At 40.3% G+C, this 18,051-nt stretch overlaps 3 protein-coding genes across 11 annotated transcripts in view; 2 read left to right on the forward strand and 1 right to left on the reverse strand.

Annotated features, from left to right (window-relative positions):
• pygl (phosphorylase, glycogen, liver) overlaps positions 1–11,070 on the forward strand; it is an 11,540-nt gene extending 470 nt beyond the window's left edge. Inside the window, exons 2-21 of one of the 2 annotated variants that reach the window (XM_025061867.1) lie at positions 1,053–1,154; positions 1,270–1,348; positions 2,175–2,278; positions 2,865–2,996; positions 3,659–3,770; positions 3,989–4,071; positions 4,179–4,316; positions 4,543–4,635; positions 5,207–5,353; positions 5,990–6,153; positions 6,482–6,596; positions 6,834–6,935; positions 7,874–8,021; positions 8,243–8,301; positions 8,391–8,532; positions 8,620–8,827; positions 8,918–9,052; positions 9,172–9,238; positions 9,663–9,879; positions 10,776–11,070. In XM_025061867.1, coding sequence (XP_024917635.1) covers positions 1,053–1,154; positions 1,270–1,348; positions 2,175–2,278; positions 2,865–2,996; positions 3,659–3,770; positions 3,989–4,071; positions 4,179–4,316; positions 4,543–4,635; positions 5,207–5,353; positions 5,990–6,153; positions 6,482–6,596; positions 6,834–6,935; positions 7,874–8,021; positions 8,243–8,301; positions 8,391–8,532; positions 8,620–8,827; positions 8,918–9,052; positions 9,172–9,238; positions 9,663–9,851 — 2,319 coding nt within the window. In that variant the 3' untranslated portion in view covers positions 9,852–9,879; positions 10,776–11,070. Of the gene's footprint in view, positions 1–1,052; positions 1,155–1,269; positions 1,349–2,174; positions 2,279–2,864; positions 2,997–3,658; positions 3,771–3,988; positions 4,072–4,178; positions 4,317–4,542; positions 4,636–5,206; positions 5,354–5,989; positions 6,154–6,481; positions 6,597–6,833; positions 6,936–7,873; positions 8,022–8,242; positions 8,302–8,390; positions 8,533–8,619; positions 8,828–8,917; positions 9,053–9,171; positions 9,239–9,662 lie in introns of both variants that reach the window. The other variant, XM_008312972.2, reaches the window with a different exon arrangement.
• LOC103380843 (monoacylglycerol lipase ABHD12) lies at positions 11,061–14,272 on the reverse strand. 2 transcript variants are annotated; one of them, XM_017034492.2, is made up of 13 exons: positions 14,115–14,272; positions 13,677–13,843; positions 13,287–13,389; positions 12,955–13,074; positions 12,735–12,765; positions 12,598–12,643; positions 12,305–12,434; positions 12,186–12,223; positions 11,882–11,961; positions 11,681–11,763; positions 11,462–11,540; positions 11,241–11,374; positions 11,061–11,158 (listed from the first exon to the last, which is right to left on the reverse strand). In XM_017034492.2, exons 2-13 carry the CDS (start codon positions 13,786–13,788, stop codon positions 11,125–11,127), a joined length of 990 nt encoding a protein of 329 aa, XP_016889981.1. In that variant the 5' UTR covers positions 13,789–13,843; positions 14,115–14,272; the 3' UTR covers positions 11,061–11,124. The 2 variants fall into 2 exon arrangements, with proteins under 2 accessions (XP_016889981.1, XP_008311181.1); XM_008312959.3 differs by having other exon boundaries at positions 13,677–14,147.
• nin (ninein (GSK3B interacting protein)) overlaps positions 13,273–18,051 on the forward strand; it is a 24,616-nt gene continuing 19,837 nt past the window's right edge. For 3 of the 7 annotated variants that reach the window (XM_008312915.2, XM_008312923.2, XM_008312939.3), the window contains exons 1-2: positions 13,273–13,410; positions 17,634–17,846. In XM_008312915.2, coding sequence (XP_008311137.1) covers positions 13,378–13,410; positions 17,634–17,846 — 246 coding nt within the window. In that variant the 5' untranslated portion in view covers positions 13,273–13,377. Of the gene's footprint in view, positions 13,411–14,952; positions 15,685–16,186; positions 16,815–17,154; positions 17,173–17,409; positions 17,535–17,633; positions 17,847–18,051 lie in introns of those variants that run through there. The other 4 variants (XM_025061848.1, XM_025061851.1, XM_008312947.3 and 1 more) reach the window with 4 other exon arrangements.

Here is an 18,051-nt window from a genome sequence, read left to right on the forward strand (position 1 = left end):
GAGACATGAAAACCGAAAGGTGAAAAAATATATTGAGTGGATTCTGAGCAAAATACTTATTACAGGTCACCAGGAGGTACTGTTACTGAACATAGATCTGGTCAGTGTACTTTTTGAGTTTCTTGGATGCAGGAAATTGAAGTTGGCTATGTAACTAGAAATGAGGAAACCACAGAGAGTCAAACTACTAAGAATGAAGTCACTGTCCTGAGTGATGTCCTGATGTTACCGTGACAACTGTTGTAATTTCAGCCAGAACTGAGTTCAAACTAAATACACCATTTCAGGACTTTTAATCTGAGTTCAGATCTATTACTAATGTGGAGATGATGTTTTATGTCTTTGACATTTCCTGCCTTCAAATTCAAAATAACTGCAAGATAAAATTATGTATATTTAAATTCCTCGCCGATGACAAACCAGCTGAAGGCTAACAGCACATTTTCCTACTGTTGACATAATAGAAATGGGCATAATCAAGAACAAATTTACGAGTTAGCAAAGAGAATGCTTACAGAAATAGTTGTGCTTCCATACAGACAAATTCAATACAACATTTTTATTATTTTACTGTGATATGGTTTAACGTGAAATGGATTTTTATTGGGTCAGTATTATTATTATTATTTAACTTGTGAGATGAGTTTTCCTCTTTAACCTGATGTTGATGTTTAGATCAAGTTTCAGCCAAGTCTCCTGAGGAATTCCACACCTTTTTTCAATTATTACAATTAAGTTTAAAAATGTTTAAAAATCAATGTTTAAAAACCCTGATTTTACCACCAAACCTTGGTGTGTTTACTGAACTATGGGAAGTAGTTTATGTGCAATATTTGCCCATTGCGTAAGACTGTGACAGAGTCCAAACTGTACTGTAGTTGTAGGTCATTGCGTCATGTTTATACAGACATTTTCTGCAGGAAAAAAAGCTCTGTTTGTTCCAGTTTGCAGCTTATTTCTGCACCTACTTGGCAAAAATACCCAAACTGCTCTCCAAAAATGACTTCCTGTTCAAATGTAAACAATTTGTTTTCCTTTTCCATGGCACTCAGAGGGTGTATTACCTCTCCCTGGAGTTCTACATGGGCAGGACGCTGCAAAACACCATGATCAACCTGGGGCTGCAGAACGCCTGCGATGAAGCCATTTACCAGGTCAGACTGAGGCTAACAGACAACACAGGCCTACTGACCCCTACCACAGAGGACAGACTCAACCTTTCTATATCAAATAACAACTGTTGTGCTCTTGTGTCGTCTTCTGCTGCAGCTTGGTCTAGACATGGAGGAGCTGGAGGAGATGGAGGAGGACGCAGGCCTTGGGAATGGAGGCCTGGGGCGACTGGCAGGTAGACAGAAACAGACGGACGATGACATCACAAAACAACATAAACACATCCCAACCTTTGTTATCAATCAAATCCCAACTTCATGATACTTTGTTGACTCTGGCAGTTGTCATTTAAATCCCACTAAGCCACAGAGTGTTACGACTGTGTTGACTGTTGAGAATGGGCTAATAGTCAGTGAACTTCCTCCTCGGTTCCAGGAAACCAGCCTTTAATTTGTCATTCAGTCAGGTGTTTGAGTCTGTTCCTTTCTGCACATTACATGTTCACTTGTGTCTTGGTTTTGAGGAGGAACATAACAAAGGCTTGACACATTACATGTTCGCTTGTGTCTTTGAGGAGGAACATAACAAAGGCTTGATGGAAACTTAACTTGAATTTTTTACCTTTTTGTGATCTTATAAATATGTTGCAATAGTCATAGTTGTTGCAGCTGGTGAACTCTCACAGCTCATTGGACAGCAGTAAAGATGACTCCTGTTTAAACATGATGCTGTCGGGTCTGAACTTAGATTCTGCTTGAAATTCTGGACATTAATTCTCCAGAATTCAACTCAACCAAAACCAAACAGCTTCTTGGTCTTGAAGTTCAAAGACTTGACTGGAACTCATTTTGGAGTTGACTTGAACTTTTCTTAGTCCAAATCCAAGTCCAAGTATGTGAGACTTGACACTGCAACATCACTGGCAGGAACTTTGGGCTTTGGCTCAGTCTTTGGGGTAAAATATTTGCCCAAGTGTAGCTATTTTAGGCTAGGTTATATATATGTGACATATATTGGTATCTGATAGGTCATTGACTCACCCCTGACTGTTCTACTTGCAGCATGTTTCCTGGATTCAATGGCCACCCTGGGTCTGGCAGCCTATGGTTATGGCATTCGGTACGAATATGGAATCTTTAACCAGAAGATAAGAGGTGGTTGGCAGGTTCGTAATTGTCTTTGTACTCCTGCATTGTTCAATGAATCACTATAAGGAGCTTATTTTTTTGAAGTAGTAAAAAAAAGGTGAATTTTCCTGCACACAAACACACCAACGTGTTGAGGTCAAAGAGTCGCTTATCTTTGACTCCAGAATATAGGATTCTCCTGTTGACCTTTTGTGCGCTTATCTTTGACTTCAAAATATAGGATTCTCCTGTTGACCTTTTGTTCATCTGTCAGGGGTCAAAGTTAAAGAAAGTGGACTTGAATTAGGTCAGACTACATCACCGGTTGATTATTAACTGAAAGCCCTGCTGATCCACTCACTGCTGTGAGTTCATCTGCTGGCGGTCAGTTCTAGAAGAAAAACAAAATAATCAGTGCAGCGATAAGAAGACTCTAAACCAAAGGCTGTTGGCCCGTGGAGAACGGCTGGTTATTTGCAGACCTAATGTGCAGAGCAAACATGGAAGTACACTCAGTGATTAAGTTTTTCTTCTTTGAAGTGAACAAACGTTTTTATCACAGTCTGAACATGTACTGTCCACTCGGCCCCGCTGCCCAGTAAATCTTTGTACTTTTGTGTGTAGGTGGAGGAGGCAGATGATTGGCTGAGACATGGAAACCCCTGGGAGAAAGCACGTCCTGAGTACATGCTGCCAGTCCACTTCTATGGAAGGATTGTGGAGACCAAAGACGGGTCCAAATGGGTGGACACTCAGGTGGGTCAATCATAAGCTTTTATTTTGAAGGGCTTTCCAAGTACAGTATGGGCCAAATATGAGCCGCCTCATCAATTTAAGTGCCCCCCCCCCCAGAGCTGATCTTAGAATATAGCTATCTTAAAGTGAAAGTTATAGAAGACGGGTTCAATTCAGTGGTTAAATCCCATCCATATGAACTGCAGTACATTTACAATTCTTATTCTCCAATTCCAATTTTTCTCAATTTTTTTATTGTTTCTTTTTTATTTATTTTATTGAAGAAAGAGGTGTTGTGGTCCAAATTCATCATTTCTGGTTAGCATCGTGTTAAATATTTGTGTGACACCCCCGGTCCAATGGTTACACTGATGTCTTACACAACCCCAGCTCCTGGTTTGAATCCTGGTTCTACCAGAACCACCTGGTGGAACACCAACATAGATCCCAGTTCTACTAATGTGTCCACGTTCGTGGTCTCTGGGATTTCTTCTTAATTTCTGGTGCAAAAAGTTTAGTTGGTAACATCAATAAAGTGTGCAGTCTTAGTGCCAGATCGGTTCATGGAAGAGATAGGGCCCCGACAGAGATTAGCGCCATCTTTTTGGTGTTTGTGGAAAGGTGAAGTGGGAGAGTATAAAGATGTGTTCAAGTGTCCAATTTTCACACTTTCCTCTGTGCAGGTTGTGTTGGCCATGCCGTACGACACGCCCATCCCTGGTTACATGAACAACACGGTCAACACCATGAGGCTGTGGTCAGCACGAGCTCCCAATGACTTCAACCTCAGAGACTGTGAGTCACGAAGACGGTGTCACACACAGAGTTACAACAGAGAAAGACAAGTCTGAAAGAAGGACAGAAGCTGTTGTAACACCTGGCCACAACCCTGTCGCAAAATTACTTCTTTCTTTCTTTGTTCTTTTTCTGCAGACTTTGCTTCCTATTTTACAGCACAGGCTCAGTGACGTGGATATTTACAGACTGTATTTATTTACCTTATTGTCCTGCAGTTAACGTTGGAGATTACATACAGGCAGTGCTGGACAGAAACCTGGCAGAGAACATCTCCCGCGTTCTTTACCCCAACGACAATGTAAGGTCACGTCACGTCACAAATCAAAGCTGAGACTATGACATATTTTCCTTTAAACATGTACATCTGAGACTTCCATCATTCACAGCTGAGAGTCTGTGTTTCAGTTCTTCGAAGGAAAAGAACTTCGTCTGAAGCAGGAATATTTTGTGGTGGCAGCGACGCTGCAGGACATCATCCGCCGCTTCAAAACCACAAAGAAGGGAACGCCGGCACGGACGTCCTTCAAGAGTTTCCCAGACAAGGTGAGAATAGTTTTTTTTTTATGCGGTGGCACTAATCTTTATAAATTAAATTAGGGTTAAGATTTTGCTATAGAAGAGTTTTTTAATGCTGTCTAACTCACTAACTGAGAGTCCTGTCCAATGATTACAAGTAAAAAAGTCCAAATCATGACATGACATTAAAACCCCACACAGCTCTATGTCCTTTATCAGTCTCTGCAGTAATATTTCATCACTTGTTTTCCAGGTTGCCATTCAGCTGAATGACACTCATCCAGCCATGGCCATCCCTGAACTGATGAGGATCTTTGTGGACATCGAGAAGCTGGACTGGGACACGGTGGGTGAGATTAGGAATCAGAAGAAACTGATATTATGACGTAGATATATTCTCAAAGACCAGCAATGAATGACATGCAAAAATAAAACGATGCGCTGAACAACGTGTATTACACACTGAGAGTGTTTGAATCCAGAGAATCTCTGGTGTTGACTTTATTAAACCTCTAGAGGTGCTGTTCTACTGACGGATCATCTTCTGTCTCCTCTTAACACCTTTTGAAAAAGCTTTCCAAAGGCTTTTATTTTGAAAACCTTGCCACGTGTAAAGAGGTGGTTATAATAGGAAGTCATTTCTGGACACATCTTTTTAAGTGAATTGATGTAAATAAAAATGATGTAATAACAAATAACAGTTAAAAAATAGTTTCTCTGCGACCTGACCCTGAGCCAGCTACTGGTCCCAGCCCCACTGGTTGGGGAACGTAGCACAATATAGTCAAAGCAATAAACAAGGCCCAGAAAAATTTAAGATTTATGTGTATTTACCTAGAAAAGTTTCATTGGCATTAATGTGATGATGAGTTTTGATGTGGAGTGAGGAAAACGACCGTCTCCACCCGTCTGTGCAGGCCTGGGATCTCACCAGACGCACCTTCGCCTACACCAACCACACGGTCCTGCCTGAGGCTCTGGAGCGATGGCCCGTCCAGCTGCTGGAGACGCTGCTGCCCAGACATCTTCAGATCATCTACCAGATCAACCAGGCTCACCTGGATGTAGGTTCTAACTGTTGTAGCTCTAGCTGCTGTTCTGGTTTATTATTCGCATTACCACCCGACCTCCGTAACTGTTTCACTCCACTTTTTTCAAGTCATTTAACATTTCAATTTCTCTAAAGTGCCGTAGTTCATTATTTGCAAATTTCTTAATGGATGTTTTAGCATTGTTTTTTAGGATGCAATATTTAGATTGCAAATGTTGCATTATAAATACTATTTTTACTTTTGTTTATTGTACAATATCTCAGTTTTCCTACAGTGCAATACTTCAATATCTCCAACCTATACTAATATTTCACTCTTTTATTTAAATGCTTATATATGTTTTCCTGATTTTCTACCTCTCCATACTTATTCCTCAGTACAATATATACAATTTTGTGTTTTGCTCATGTGCAATACATATATATATTTTCATGTTTAAGATTTAAATATTTGCAGTATATGCAATATTTTGATTGACGCTTTGGCCCAGAGTCAATGTCTCTGTCATTGGTGTGGAACCCCAGGGTTCACCTCCTGGACAAGATCGAATCCTGGTCAGGGCGGTTGGTACCTTCCAGTGGACTTACCACCCGCAGGAAATGGTTGACTAACAGTCGCCTTTTCTGCGTTTTCTTTGTGTCTCTGCAGAAAATCGCAGTTATGTTTCCCAAAGACCTTGAAAAGCTGAGGAAAATGTCTCTGATCGAGGAGGACGGGTGTAAGAGGGTCAACATGGCTCATCTGTGCATCGTGGGCTCTCACGCCGTCAACGGAGTGGCTGAGATTCACTCCAACATCATCAAGACCCAAGTGTGAGTCTGGAGATCACATGACCCTGAACACAGTTCTGCAGTTAGTCGTAGAAAAAGTCTGCGGAGGGCACGTTTTTGGGGTTTTGGAAAGACAAAAAGGCCACGTGGTGGATTTTAATTCCATGATTATTAGGCAAAATTATACTAAATTTTGTAGAAGAGACAAAAAGAAATTTTAATCTAAAATGTTTGGAGAAAAAGAGACATTAAATGTTCATAATAACTATCATAACAATTTTTTTCTTTTAAAAAGGTTTTTTTATTCAATCTCAGTCAATTTAGTTTTTTTTCACCTCAGCTTCTTTGACTTTTCTTTTACCTTCTGCAGGTTCCGTGATTTCAGTGAACTGGAACCGGACAAGTTCCAGAACAAGACTAACGGCATCACTCCCAGACGCTGGCTGCTGCTGTGTAACCCAGGACTGTCTGAGCTCATCGCTGAGGTCTGTCTGAGCAGCTGCAGCTAAATCTGAACGTGATCACTCTGCAAACAGACAGAAGAGATCTTCAAATCCCCCACAATCCTTAGTTCTTCAGCTCCCGGCTGTCGTTCCAGCTCACTTTGAAAAGTGTCCTCTCCCGTTTATTTACTCAGTACAAATATCACGCATTCAAAGTTATTTTTGAACAACTGTCAGTTTGTTGTGGCTGCACATGTAACTCCAGGCGTCTGGTTCCAGGTCATCGGTGAAGATTACGTCAGGGACCTGAGTCAACTGGAGAGGCTGAAGATCTTTGTGAACGATGCTGCGTTCATCAGAGACGTCTCCAAAGTCAAACAGGTGAAGACCAGAGCTGGAGAACCTGAACCCACTGGTCTGAGGAGTCACTCACACATCAGTTAGGCTCCACACGTAACCGTCACTGTAACCTCTGCTCTGCCCTGGTATGAGACCCTACATTAGAGATGCTGGTGGTGATGGTGGCAGTGAGGGGGTGAGATGGTGGTTGGGAGACCCAATATGTCCACATTCAAAACACACACACACTATTACTCACTATTTGCAATAAGTAAGCACTTCCTTAACTGATCTTAATTTGGAGGTGTGTGTGTGTGTGTGTGCATGTGTTTCATCTTTCTTCACTTTGTCTTCTTCTTTCTTCAACTTCTTTCTTTCTTTTCTGTTTTTCTTCTACTGTTACTTCTTCTTCTGACCTTCATGCCCTTACATTTACTTGTCACAGCTTTTCCAACATTTCTAAGTTTTCTAAAGACCTTATGATTTGTTAATAAAATAGTGATCCAGTAAAAAAAAAAAGAAAATGTGGGGAAAATCACCCTCAAAAGCAGTTGAGGTAAACAGAGAAACGAGGTAAACATTTGTAGTAATTTTGAGTCCAAAGTCAAAGAGAGTCAGAAGAAAATAAATACACTAACCTGGGATTATCATGTCATCTGACTCAGCGCTGCAGCCATGTTAGGAAAGTCACGTGATCTCATTGTCATAAAATCTTACATTTCTTTCAACTAGATGACATATACTTCTCAGTAGTACTCAGTCCTTATACCCACTAACCTGCATGTCCTGTTGTGACTTTCACCATTCACCCTGCAAGTTAGAACGGGCAGACTCATTACTGTTTATGATTTTTGTGCATTTCATCACATCCTTCTGCAACTTTAGATTTGTCTACGTGTCCAGACAGGACACACCGATACTTCAGTGTCGGACTTGTTTGTTGCCTAGTCACGTGTGTGTCGTGTCTTCTCTGTCTGCAGGACAACAAGCTGAAGTTTGCCCAGTTCCTGGAGAAGGAGTATCGGGTGAAAATCAACCCTTCGTCCATGTTCGACGTCCACGTGAAGAGAATCCACGAGTACAAGAGGCAGCTGCTCAACTGCCTGCACATCATCCACATGTACAACTGTGAGTGCTCAACAACGACTGTGAGATTCCAGCATCTGTGTGCTGCAAGTTATAACAAACACAGCAGAGTAATCAGAGGCAGAAATCACATTTGGGAAACACCCATCATCTTACATAATGTCAGTCAGTTTGAAAAACGTCACTGCACATATTGTCATGTGGTTTTATTTCTTTATTAAAATGTCCATCACCAGTTATGAAGTCATTTCCTCTTTTTTCAGGCATTAGGGAGCATCCTGCTGCAGCTTTTGTACCACGGACAGTGATCATTGGCGGGAAGGTAGTAAATGCACCAACTCTGTACTCCAGTACAGATAAATGAAGTGGTACAATGTTGGAAAAAAAACCCTGCAATGTCTCCCTCTACAGGCCGCTCCAGGGTATCACATGGCTAAAGTGATCATCAAACTCATCACCTCAGTGGCTGATGTGGTTAACAACGATCCTCTGGTGGGAGACAAGCTGAAGGTCATCTTCCTGGAGAACTACAGAGTGTCTCTGGCAGAGAAAGGTGCGACACACACCCATGACTCGTCATCCCTCTGTTTTAGTGATGTGATCTTCTTAAATTGTTATCGTATTATTTTCTCCCCTACAGTGATACCTGCTACTGACCTGTCTGAGCAGATCTCCACCGCTGGCACCGAAGCCTCAGGAACAGGAAACATGAAGTTCATGCTGAACGGAGCTCTGACCATCGGCACCATGGATGGAGCCAACGTGGAGATGGCGGAGGAGGCTGGAGAGGAGAACCTGTTCATCTTTGGCATGAGGGTGGAGGATGTGGCTCAGCTGGATAAAGAGGGGTAAGAGAAGTGACCTTCGTTGGTACAACGTGTATTTTTATTTGTATTATTTTTGGCATTATGTTTAATTCAGTTTTTATGCTCTGTCAGATATGATGCCATGACCTACTACCAGAAGGTTCCACAGCTGAAGAAAGTCATGGATCAGATCACCAGTGGATTTTTCAGCCCCAACAATCCAGAGCTTTTCAAAGACCTCACAAACATGCTGTTCAAGTTTGACCGGTCAGCAAAAAGAATTTTTAAAAAATCACCTTCTTTTAGTTAAAGATGTTGATCCCAGAATATTGACACTTAAACTGCTGTTTTTTTTCTTTTCGTTTTATTGTTTAATTTCTTCCCAGTTTCAAAGTATTTGCAGACTTCGAAGCCTACTTGAAATGTCAAGAGAAGGTCAGCCAGCTCTACCAGGTGAGAACAGACTTGTACATAACTTTATAAAGTGTTGTGTGCAAAAAGTTCTCTGGATTTGTTCCAGTTTATTCAGTATTTTTTATTCCAAGTAATTTTTTTTTGTCTGTTGATCTAAATGCAGTTAAGAAACAGATTTCACCGTATTAAGCACCACTGATGTCTTCAGTCCTCAGGGCGTATTAAAAACCAATATGATGTTTTTAATTACTTTTCTTGTTGTTTAAACACAACCAGGTTTTGAACCTGTGTTCTCCTTTTTCTGTACTTAAAATATTGTTACAAGTGTTGTGCAACATGAACCCATTGTATGTGTGTGGATTCAATTCCGTCATTATGAGAAAACAGTAAAACCCCAGTGTTGATATAGTGTCCTATATTTAAGAATTTTTTTAGAACACCCTAATTTTATTTCTTTAACTAGGATCCAGTTCAATGGACCAAGATGGTGATCAGAAACATCGCAGCCACAGGAAAGTTCTCCAGCGATCGCACCATCACAGAGTACGCCACCGAGGTGTGGGGGGTGGAGCCTACGGACTTGAAAATCCCAGCGCCCAATGAGCCGCGAGAGGCCATCGAGGAGACGGTCAGAGCCATGAAGAAAATGTGATCAACCACAGAAAAAAAAAGAAACAAAGGTGCCTTCTTGTTTACAGAATGTTTAAAAAATGGAATGTTTAAAAAAAAATGGAATGTTTAAAAAAAAATCACATAGACCTGTGTGAAAGTCTTAGGCTGCCCAATTGTTTTGAGAGCATAAACATCTTTTCTTTAGGATACAACCAGAAAATATAAAAAGTATATGCAGATGTCTCTGTCTTGGGTGTAAGTCTGTGTAAGGAGGAAACATTGTGTCCATGTTTTTGAAGCAATCCTATAGGGCATCAGGTCTGATCAGTCATTGGATTGGCCTCCTTTCTGTTTTTTATCATTTAAGTTGAACCATTTTTACTCTACTTACTTCTACCCTTTTCCAAAAATGACGACCTTAAAGTTTCACCCCTGATCTTGTGTTAAGAGGACAGTGCTATTATGTTATTTTGCCATTAGCAAGCAAGCTAAACGTCTTGAGTGCAATGTTAATTTGGTTTCAAGTTGATTTTTGTAAAACTTTACAGCCCTGTCCTACTGTATGGGCTATTAACTCGTATTAACTGGTTGATTTAATACATCAGTCATTAATGTTTTTTAATATATTAATCGCTCAGGTTAATTTGCTCCATTCATAAATTCAAATATGACCTTGAGAGGAGGCTAAGGAGCTGCATGTGCTCAGGGGTTTGAGATCACTGTTCTAGACCAAGGGCTGCCTTGAAAGACTCCCAGTTTTATACTCTACCTCTAGTGATATTTAAAAACAGGTCAGAGGTCAAACTATTACACACTCTAAGGCCAGGAACAGGTTACTATTATAGTACTGCTTAAACGACAGATACTGTATAGTTGTGGCTTAAGACTTTTTAACAGTATTGTACAGTATTTACTCACTTTTCTTTGTGACAAAGCACTAGACGCTGAACCTTGTCTGTTACAGTCTGTTGGCGTCAAACCTATGCAGTTAATACACAGCCACATTAGGAAGCAAGCTTGAGTATTTGAATAGAGTACAGTACATGATGGAAGGACCAAATCTGCATCTTCAGGAATTCTGTGGGACGTCAGTCGCAGAACAATTGACTGAACAAAAATGTGTGCAAAGTCAGAGAAGAAGGCTGTATTCTGGGTGGGTAGAAAAATATGTGTTCCTTTCATTCTTTTTCTCCTTCTTTTTCTTGTCTCGTCTGTCGTATTTCTTCCAGTGTGAATTAAAAGACTCAGATTTTACACCATTAAATGTTTTTTTATTTTGAGATTTAAACACATTTATTAAGTAAAAATTCTTCTCAATGGTGCAGCCTCAGCTTACGAAGAAAACCTCTGTAACAACAAGCAGAAGTAAAAAGCAATGTAAGACATATATTTGCAAGCGTACATCAATAATGTTGAACAGTAAACATACTTGACCACATTGGAGAGGTTAGGATCCAAGTAAATCCTGTTGTGTGAGAATCCAAGTTCAGCTCTGTAGGAGATCATTTCAACCGGAGCCTCTGTGCTGTGTTTTTCCTGAGTCTGGAGTAAAGTCTTGTACAACTGACAGACAGGAGAACATGTGATTTTTATTCAGCAGCAACCGCTTAATCAAAACAGAGGAATGCATGAAGACAAAACCGGATCTACCTGTAGACCCATGTGATAAGGAATAATGTTGTCGTCCTCTGCGTGCAGTATAAGAAATGGACTGGTCAAGGTCTTCACACTGGGATGACAGTGAAATGCTTATGGTTAAAGACAGATTACAGAAATATATATATGTATATATATATGTATGTATGTATATATATATATATATATATAATATATTATATATATTAACATAAAAACATCCACTGCACTCACTTTTCATCATTAGCAAACACTACGTTGTTCCTCCCCAGGATGTTCCACATCAGGCTCTCAAATCCTGGGAGGAACAGGTACAACTGAAAGAAATGAAAATGTCAAGTGAACCTCACTCAGCACAAATCCCCCTGCAGCCTTAGATATAGTTATTGTTAAGAAATACAACAAGATGTACAGTAGAGAGAAATCTGGTCTCACCTTGGTGATAGGATGGTTGAAAATGGTTTCTTCCATATTTGTGAAAGCACCTTGCAGTATTACTGCGTCAGGGGCAGATCCTAAAATTGATGACATTGTGTATAAGTTCAATCACTGGGTCCTGACTTCAGGATTAAACATATTGTGGTTTTTGTGTAGACTAATATGGAACTCATATCATGGTATAGTTGTTGAAGTCGAGATATAATGAATGTTTTAGATAAACCTGATATTTTATGTTTTATTACTTAAACATGTTCAATACCAAATATTATGCACTGATGTTTGTCCACTTTGACTCTACCTTGTTCTTGTAGTTTTACAGCAACATTTGTAGCCACACTGCAACAACAAGGAGCTGTTAATGTTCAGAATTGTTCCTGGATTATAAAGTAAACTAAAAGTGTCAGGACAGAAACTGACCCTGAGCCAAGTGAGTGTCCCCACAGACAGACAAAACTGTCTCTGCTTTGCTGCTTCACCCACTGGTACAGGTAGAGGGCGTCAGTAGTCAGTCCAGCCTCGCTTGGTTCACCAGTGGAGTCTCCAAAACCTCCAAATCAAATGTTCATATGACAGTCATTTGCCGTCAGGATCGTCTGACGTCATACCTTTACACTACAACAGTAAGACTAGACCAACACTAGATAAATAAAAGACAATATTAATGCAATGTTAAATTAAAAATATGTTTTGAATAATAATTTGTTTCTTACCTCTGTAGTCTAAAGAAAGGACATGGTAGTCTGCTGCACTCATGATCTGAAAACAATTATAAGATAAATGACAATATTGGTAAATAAAAAATCAATAATAAAATCAGTCAAAAATAAAGATAAATAGAAGGCCTCACCTTCATCAGCTCCACTCTGTGTTTCATGGCCCTGCAGAGGAAATCACAGTGGATCAAAAAACACAAACAAACAAGTGTCTGCGTTAGACTCTGAGCCACGTTGGGCATTGAACCAGTGGATCAGTGGATGCACTCAGAACCCTTTCAACCATTCGGTAATACCCACAAGACTCTATTAGCATCAGTTCAAGGGTTTCTGTCTCCCTGCACTTGTCCACACCTGTTTCCTCCGTTTCCATGGAGGTAGATAATAACAGGAGAGCCATCCCCCAGCGTCCTCTGGTACCACTCAGGGCTTTTCCCCACAGCCTGCTCCCATTGGCTGGCAGGGAGAGTGTGCCTGTGAGACAGGAGTGACGTAACAGAGTGAGCATCAGGAACAAAACAACGCTTGGCTTTTGACATTAATTCAGAAGCTTTTCAAGTGGTTTGCTGTTGCCAAATGAATAGACTGCAGGACCATTCACTCAGCAGACACCACCTGCGGCCAATGTGGAATTTTCAGATGATCTTGATGACAGGGCACAATGGGAATTGTCTTTCCCGACTAACCAGACTCCCACTGAGATGTCCTCCTCTGTGCTCAGGTAGAAGTTGTATGTGTTGTTGAGAAGGTCTTCAGGTCTGCTGAGGTCCACAAAGAATGGAAAAGTCACTGTGGGACAGAAGAACCCAGGTTAGTCCAGTGGTCTGCGTCATATGATGTGTCATGTTATTGTGGCAATGTGATAATTTTACATCTTTGAACAGGAAAATTAGGTTGGTTGTAGTTCTTGGTTATTTAGATTTTGTTTTTAGATATTTGTATTCCTAGGCTGAACTTTGACCCTCTGCTATCTTACAGCTTAATGTAAAGCTAACGTGACATATATGCAGATAGAATCACATGAGAGGTGTGTAAATTAAGTTAACAGTGTGCTTCTTCAAACATGCATTACTTACATAGGTGAGCAAATATGATATGTTCCACGATCCATGGGAACACGAAGAGCAGCACAGGCACTGACACATAGAGTGTAATCAGAGAGGACACTGTCGTCTTCATCCATGACATCCCTGTGACGGTTAGGTTCCCTCTGCAGCAGAGAACAGTCCGGCTCCAGTGGTGTCTACACAATGTTATTGTGAAATTCAGAGTAAGGAGAGCAAAGTTTATCCAAGCACAGACTGGGCTGTGTACGTGACTCCGCTGCTATTGGTTAAAACTACAAGGAGAATTGCGACCAGGACACTGATAAAATTATGACACATACTTCAAACACGGAAGTGGAGAAGTGTGTCGAAAAAAAACGTCAGTACAGTCAACAAACAGACAAACTAAGATGTACTTCAATTATTAAATAATACAGAGAAAACATTAGGAGATGGTATTGCTCCTACCACCGGCGTAAAGCTTCTCCAACAACGACAGCACACTGGTTAAGAGGCTACAAGCAGTGCGGGGTGTTATGGGTAATGTAGTGTAATGTCCCTGCGATGGACCAGTCGAACGCATTCGTACTCTTTAGAACTTTATTTGTAAATGTATCATGTTTATCATGTAAAATAACAATTATTGGCAGCAACTTGCAATAACTGCACTTGTTCTTCGCCGTCTTTACTCTCTCTTAATCCTTCACTCCTCTCTCTCTCCGCACCTCTCAGCCACACAGTCTCACCACGCCTCCCCACTCCCGGAACTATTAACCCTTGATATAACTATTACAGTAGTTTTTTTAATATAGCTACAATATAAACATCAATAACTTTTCATACTCATGTGAAGAAGAAAATGAACTGCTTCTCATCAGCACCTCCTCCTAACGATCCAAAATGACCCATATTTATAAATACATTTATGCGAACTGTTGGGTTTTTTGAATATATATATTTTCTGCACAAGAGCTCTCTATGTAATGGGCATAATAGGCATTCAATTGCATAAATCAGGGCATTCTTAGAATAGAATACAATCAGATTAAGGCAGAGTTATTTTAATCTGAACAAATGTGTTTTGTAACTGGTCTTAACGTATTGCATTGTTCTAAACAGACTTAAGCACGTCTGAATGCATGAGTTTCATAATAAGGCTAAAGACTCTGCTGCTGGCTGCATCCCAGTTCAGTGCCACTCTGTAAACGTGATCATAACTTGCAATTTTAAAAGTTAGAAGACATAGAATCCGTGATAGGGAGTATATCAACATTAAGACCATTGCGTCGTTTCTAGACTTGCTTCTGTCCACCATGAGGGGAGTTCTGATTTAGTCACTCCAGTGGTCCACCGGGCATAATTCTAGGATTTGCAACACACACACGTTTCAACCCATGCAGTCGACATGTAATTAGGACACAACGGTAAATTACATTATTAGCTTTTTATTTATTTATTTATTTTTAGATATTCTCTAATTATTGAACAAGAACCTGCCCGTAGCTCCACCCACTTCAGGTTTATTCTGACTACGCCTGTCAGTTTCTTCTACATGATATTATACAGGATGACGCACTCCGAATTGTCCAATATGACATCGTTGTAGTTTCCAGCCAGATGTAGACGACGGCAGAGTCTGAGGGGGATTGTATGAAGTTGAATCCAACTCCTCAGCTCTCCTCCTCCTCCTCCACCTCCTCCTCATTCTCCCCCTCCTGGTCTCCGCCTCTTCCTCTTCTCGGCCACTTTTCAAAATCCGCTAGAGCCCGAGGATGAATCATAAAGCGGCAGCAAAACCCTGAGGAGAAAACACGTTCGCGCTGTTTGTGTGTGTAGACATTAACCGTCAGAAACAAGCTTGGACTAGTCCGAAAGAACGCATCTGTTTTATTTTAGTGCAGAACAGGAGAAGAAAAGTTTAACAAACGCTCGACGACATGTTGTAAAGAAAAAAAAAAGTTTAGTTTTAAACCCGCGTCTCAAAACAGGATTTCGGGTAAAAAAGAAACCAATAGTCGCCTCAGGTCCGCAGACTCTGGTGAGTGGCCTAAACCTGACAACTTGATGTCAAAGTTTTCATTGTATTTTGACTTATAACTATGTGTTTACATGTTCACGCTACTGAAATTTAATAGGATAAATTAAAGCAGCATTTCCCCGGCTGCGCAGCTGCTAGCATCTTAGCATTTAGCTCATCACTTTTCCCTCTGTTACTGGTTAATCTAGATTATCTGGTTTAATCTAGTTCACAGCTGGTTGTAGTGATTAATCTGCTCATAAACGTATCCAGTCAATAAACTGCATTACAACTACTACAGCTGGTTGTTTTAGGCTGTTTGTAGTGTGAATGTGAATTTCACAAATCTTTAAAACGTTTTCAAAGTATGTTATTGTCATTTTTTAAGCAAATGCTGTTTTTATTTAAGTTAAATCATTGGAAAACTGTGTTAAATGTTATTTATTCTTAGACTTAAGACTGGTATTTTCGTTATCGATTATTCTGACAAATATTTTGTCGATTAATTGAGAAATCATTTGGAAAACGGATATAAAAGTGGTTTAATAATGTTACAAAATCTGCATGTCCCTTTATTTTTAACAAATGTAATAGCAACTGTCACGTAGTTGTTTTCCAAATTTGGTTTGATTTATAAATCACTTAGTTTAAAATGCTAATTTAGGTTGGAAGTTGCAAATTGGTTATGTCCAAAACATTAAAATGACGATGACCACAGGTTAAAAGTACTTAGTTTATAAGAGCAAAATGTATGTTATATTTTTTTACACACACACACACACTCACCACATTTTAGAGCTTTAAAGCCAATTTATCCAGCTGCAAAACTTAGTACAGTCTTTGCAGTAGTGCAGCATGATGAAGCCAACGTTTAACAATTCATTTGAATAATAATTGAATAAGAAATCCCATTTACCTTTGTTACATTTTTTCTGTTTCTCAGATTGACATCTGTTTGTGATAATTGCCCTGCACATCAGTGGCAAAATGTTTATGATGTTGTGGGGATTAACCTTGTTCTTGTGACCTGAACTGCTGTGATTCTTTGGACTTGGCAGCTGTGTAGCCACAGCCGGCGTGACCGAGCAGAGCAACAGGGACTACTGGGATAATAGGCTTAGACTCTTACTATTAGAGGCAGAAAATAAATTGTGAGTAAAATATTTTTGATTTTTGCATAAAGGTTTTGGATCAGTCAGGTTGGACCAGTTATCCAGTTGTGATTTTATTTTTTTGCACTGATGCATTTATTTATTTATTCAGGATTAGAATTGTGTTGAATTGTGCAGATGCAGAATACTGATTTGGTTTTTGTGGTCAGCCCATTGTTTGTAAGTGAATGGGAACCCCAAGTCTGGAGTGTGGCTGACACCTGGCTGAGAGCTTGATGATCTTAATGAGAGCAGCTGGAAAGCTGGGGGTCAAGCAGGCGCTCATTGTATAAAACCGGGGCATTTTGACGCATTCATTTTTTACGTGTTGTTTGGTGTACAATCTCATACACAACAGGTTAGTCAGATTAGTAGTTCCTTTCTCCATATGCCTGAAGTCACCAACCACGTTGATAATTTTAAAAATGCTCTTCTTTAAATCTACTAATTCAAAATGAATGTTACTTTTTGTCAATTATTGCAAAATTACACTTATGTCAGATGGACCTGCCTTCAGATTTATTGTGCATCGATTAACTGTATCATAGCCATGTTTTCCAATCAATTGACCCGATTGTCTAATCCCTATAATTAGATTAGCCAAAGCTTCGGCCATGGTGATGCTGCATCAGCATATTAGCAGCTCAGTGGCTCAGCAACACTCTCAGCTGAAGGTCCTCTTAGAGGCAGGCTGCTATGATCAATGTTTCTGCTCTGTTTGTGAGTATTTGCTATAGATGTGGAACTAAAACCCATTCAGTGTATGCTCACATCAGCTCTATGTGGGAAAATAAGAATCTTCGTGTCTTGTTTTCCCAGGGCAGGGTGCTGTCCTGTGGGATGGATGACGTCCAAGAGCAGGACCAGTATGAGGAGCAACTAAAGGAAGTTTTTAACAGTTTTGATACCAGCGGCTGCGGCTCCCTTTGCCCAGAGGAGCTCTCTGAACTCTGCCAGTCCTTGCACCTTGATGAAGCCACACCAGTTCTTATCCAAACACTGCTGCAAAACCAGGACCACCTCACTGCCAGGGTGAGCTTTCTCCTCTCCATCGATTTTAAAAAATATTAACATTGTGATTTTAAAACAGTGGAAAACGTGGGTCACTGTTTTCCCAAGGTTGTCTGTCTTGCTGTGACATGTAACCCGGGGGCATCTTTCTTAGAATTCATGTCTTTTACAAGAGCGTTTTTGTTCATTTCCTGGTGTAACACATGAGATGTGGCCTCTTGGTTTA

This window comes from Cynoglossus semilaevis, chromosome 1 (assembly GCF_000523025.1).
Source record: "Cynoglossus semilaevis isolate Cse_v1.0 chromosome 1, Cse_v1.0, whole genome shotgun sequence".
Lineage (NCBI taxonomy): Eukaryota > Metazoa > Chordata > Actinopteri > Pleuronectiformes > Cynoglossidae > Cynoglossus > Cynoglossus semilaevis.

Bases quoted from the DNA above. Each gene is read 5' to 3' on its own strand.
- LOC103380843 (XM_017034492.2), bottom strand. From the start codon at position 13,788: ATGTCATGGATGAAGACGACAGTGTCCTCTCTGATTACACTCTATGTG. The intron at 12,644-12,734 runs GTGAGGCCTTCT...AATTGTTTTCAG, and splicing joins ACAGAGTGGAGCTGATGAAG to ATCATGAGTGCAGCAGACTA. The intron at 11,764-11,881 runs GTGAGACCAGAT...CATTTCTTTCAG, and splicing joins TCAACCATCCTATCACCAAG to TTGTACCTGTTCCTCCCAGG.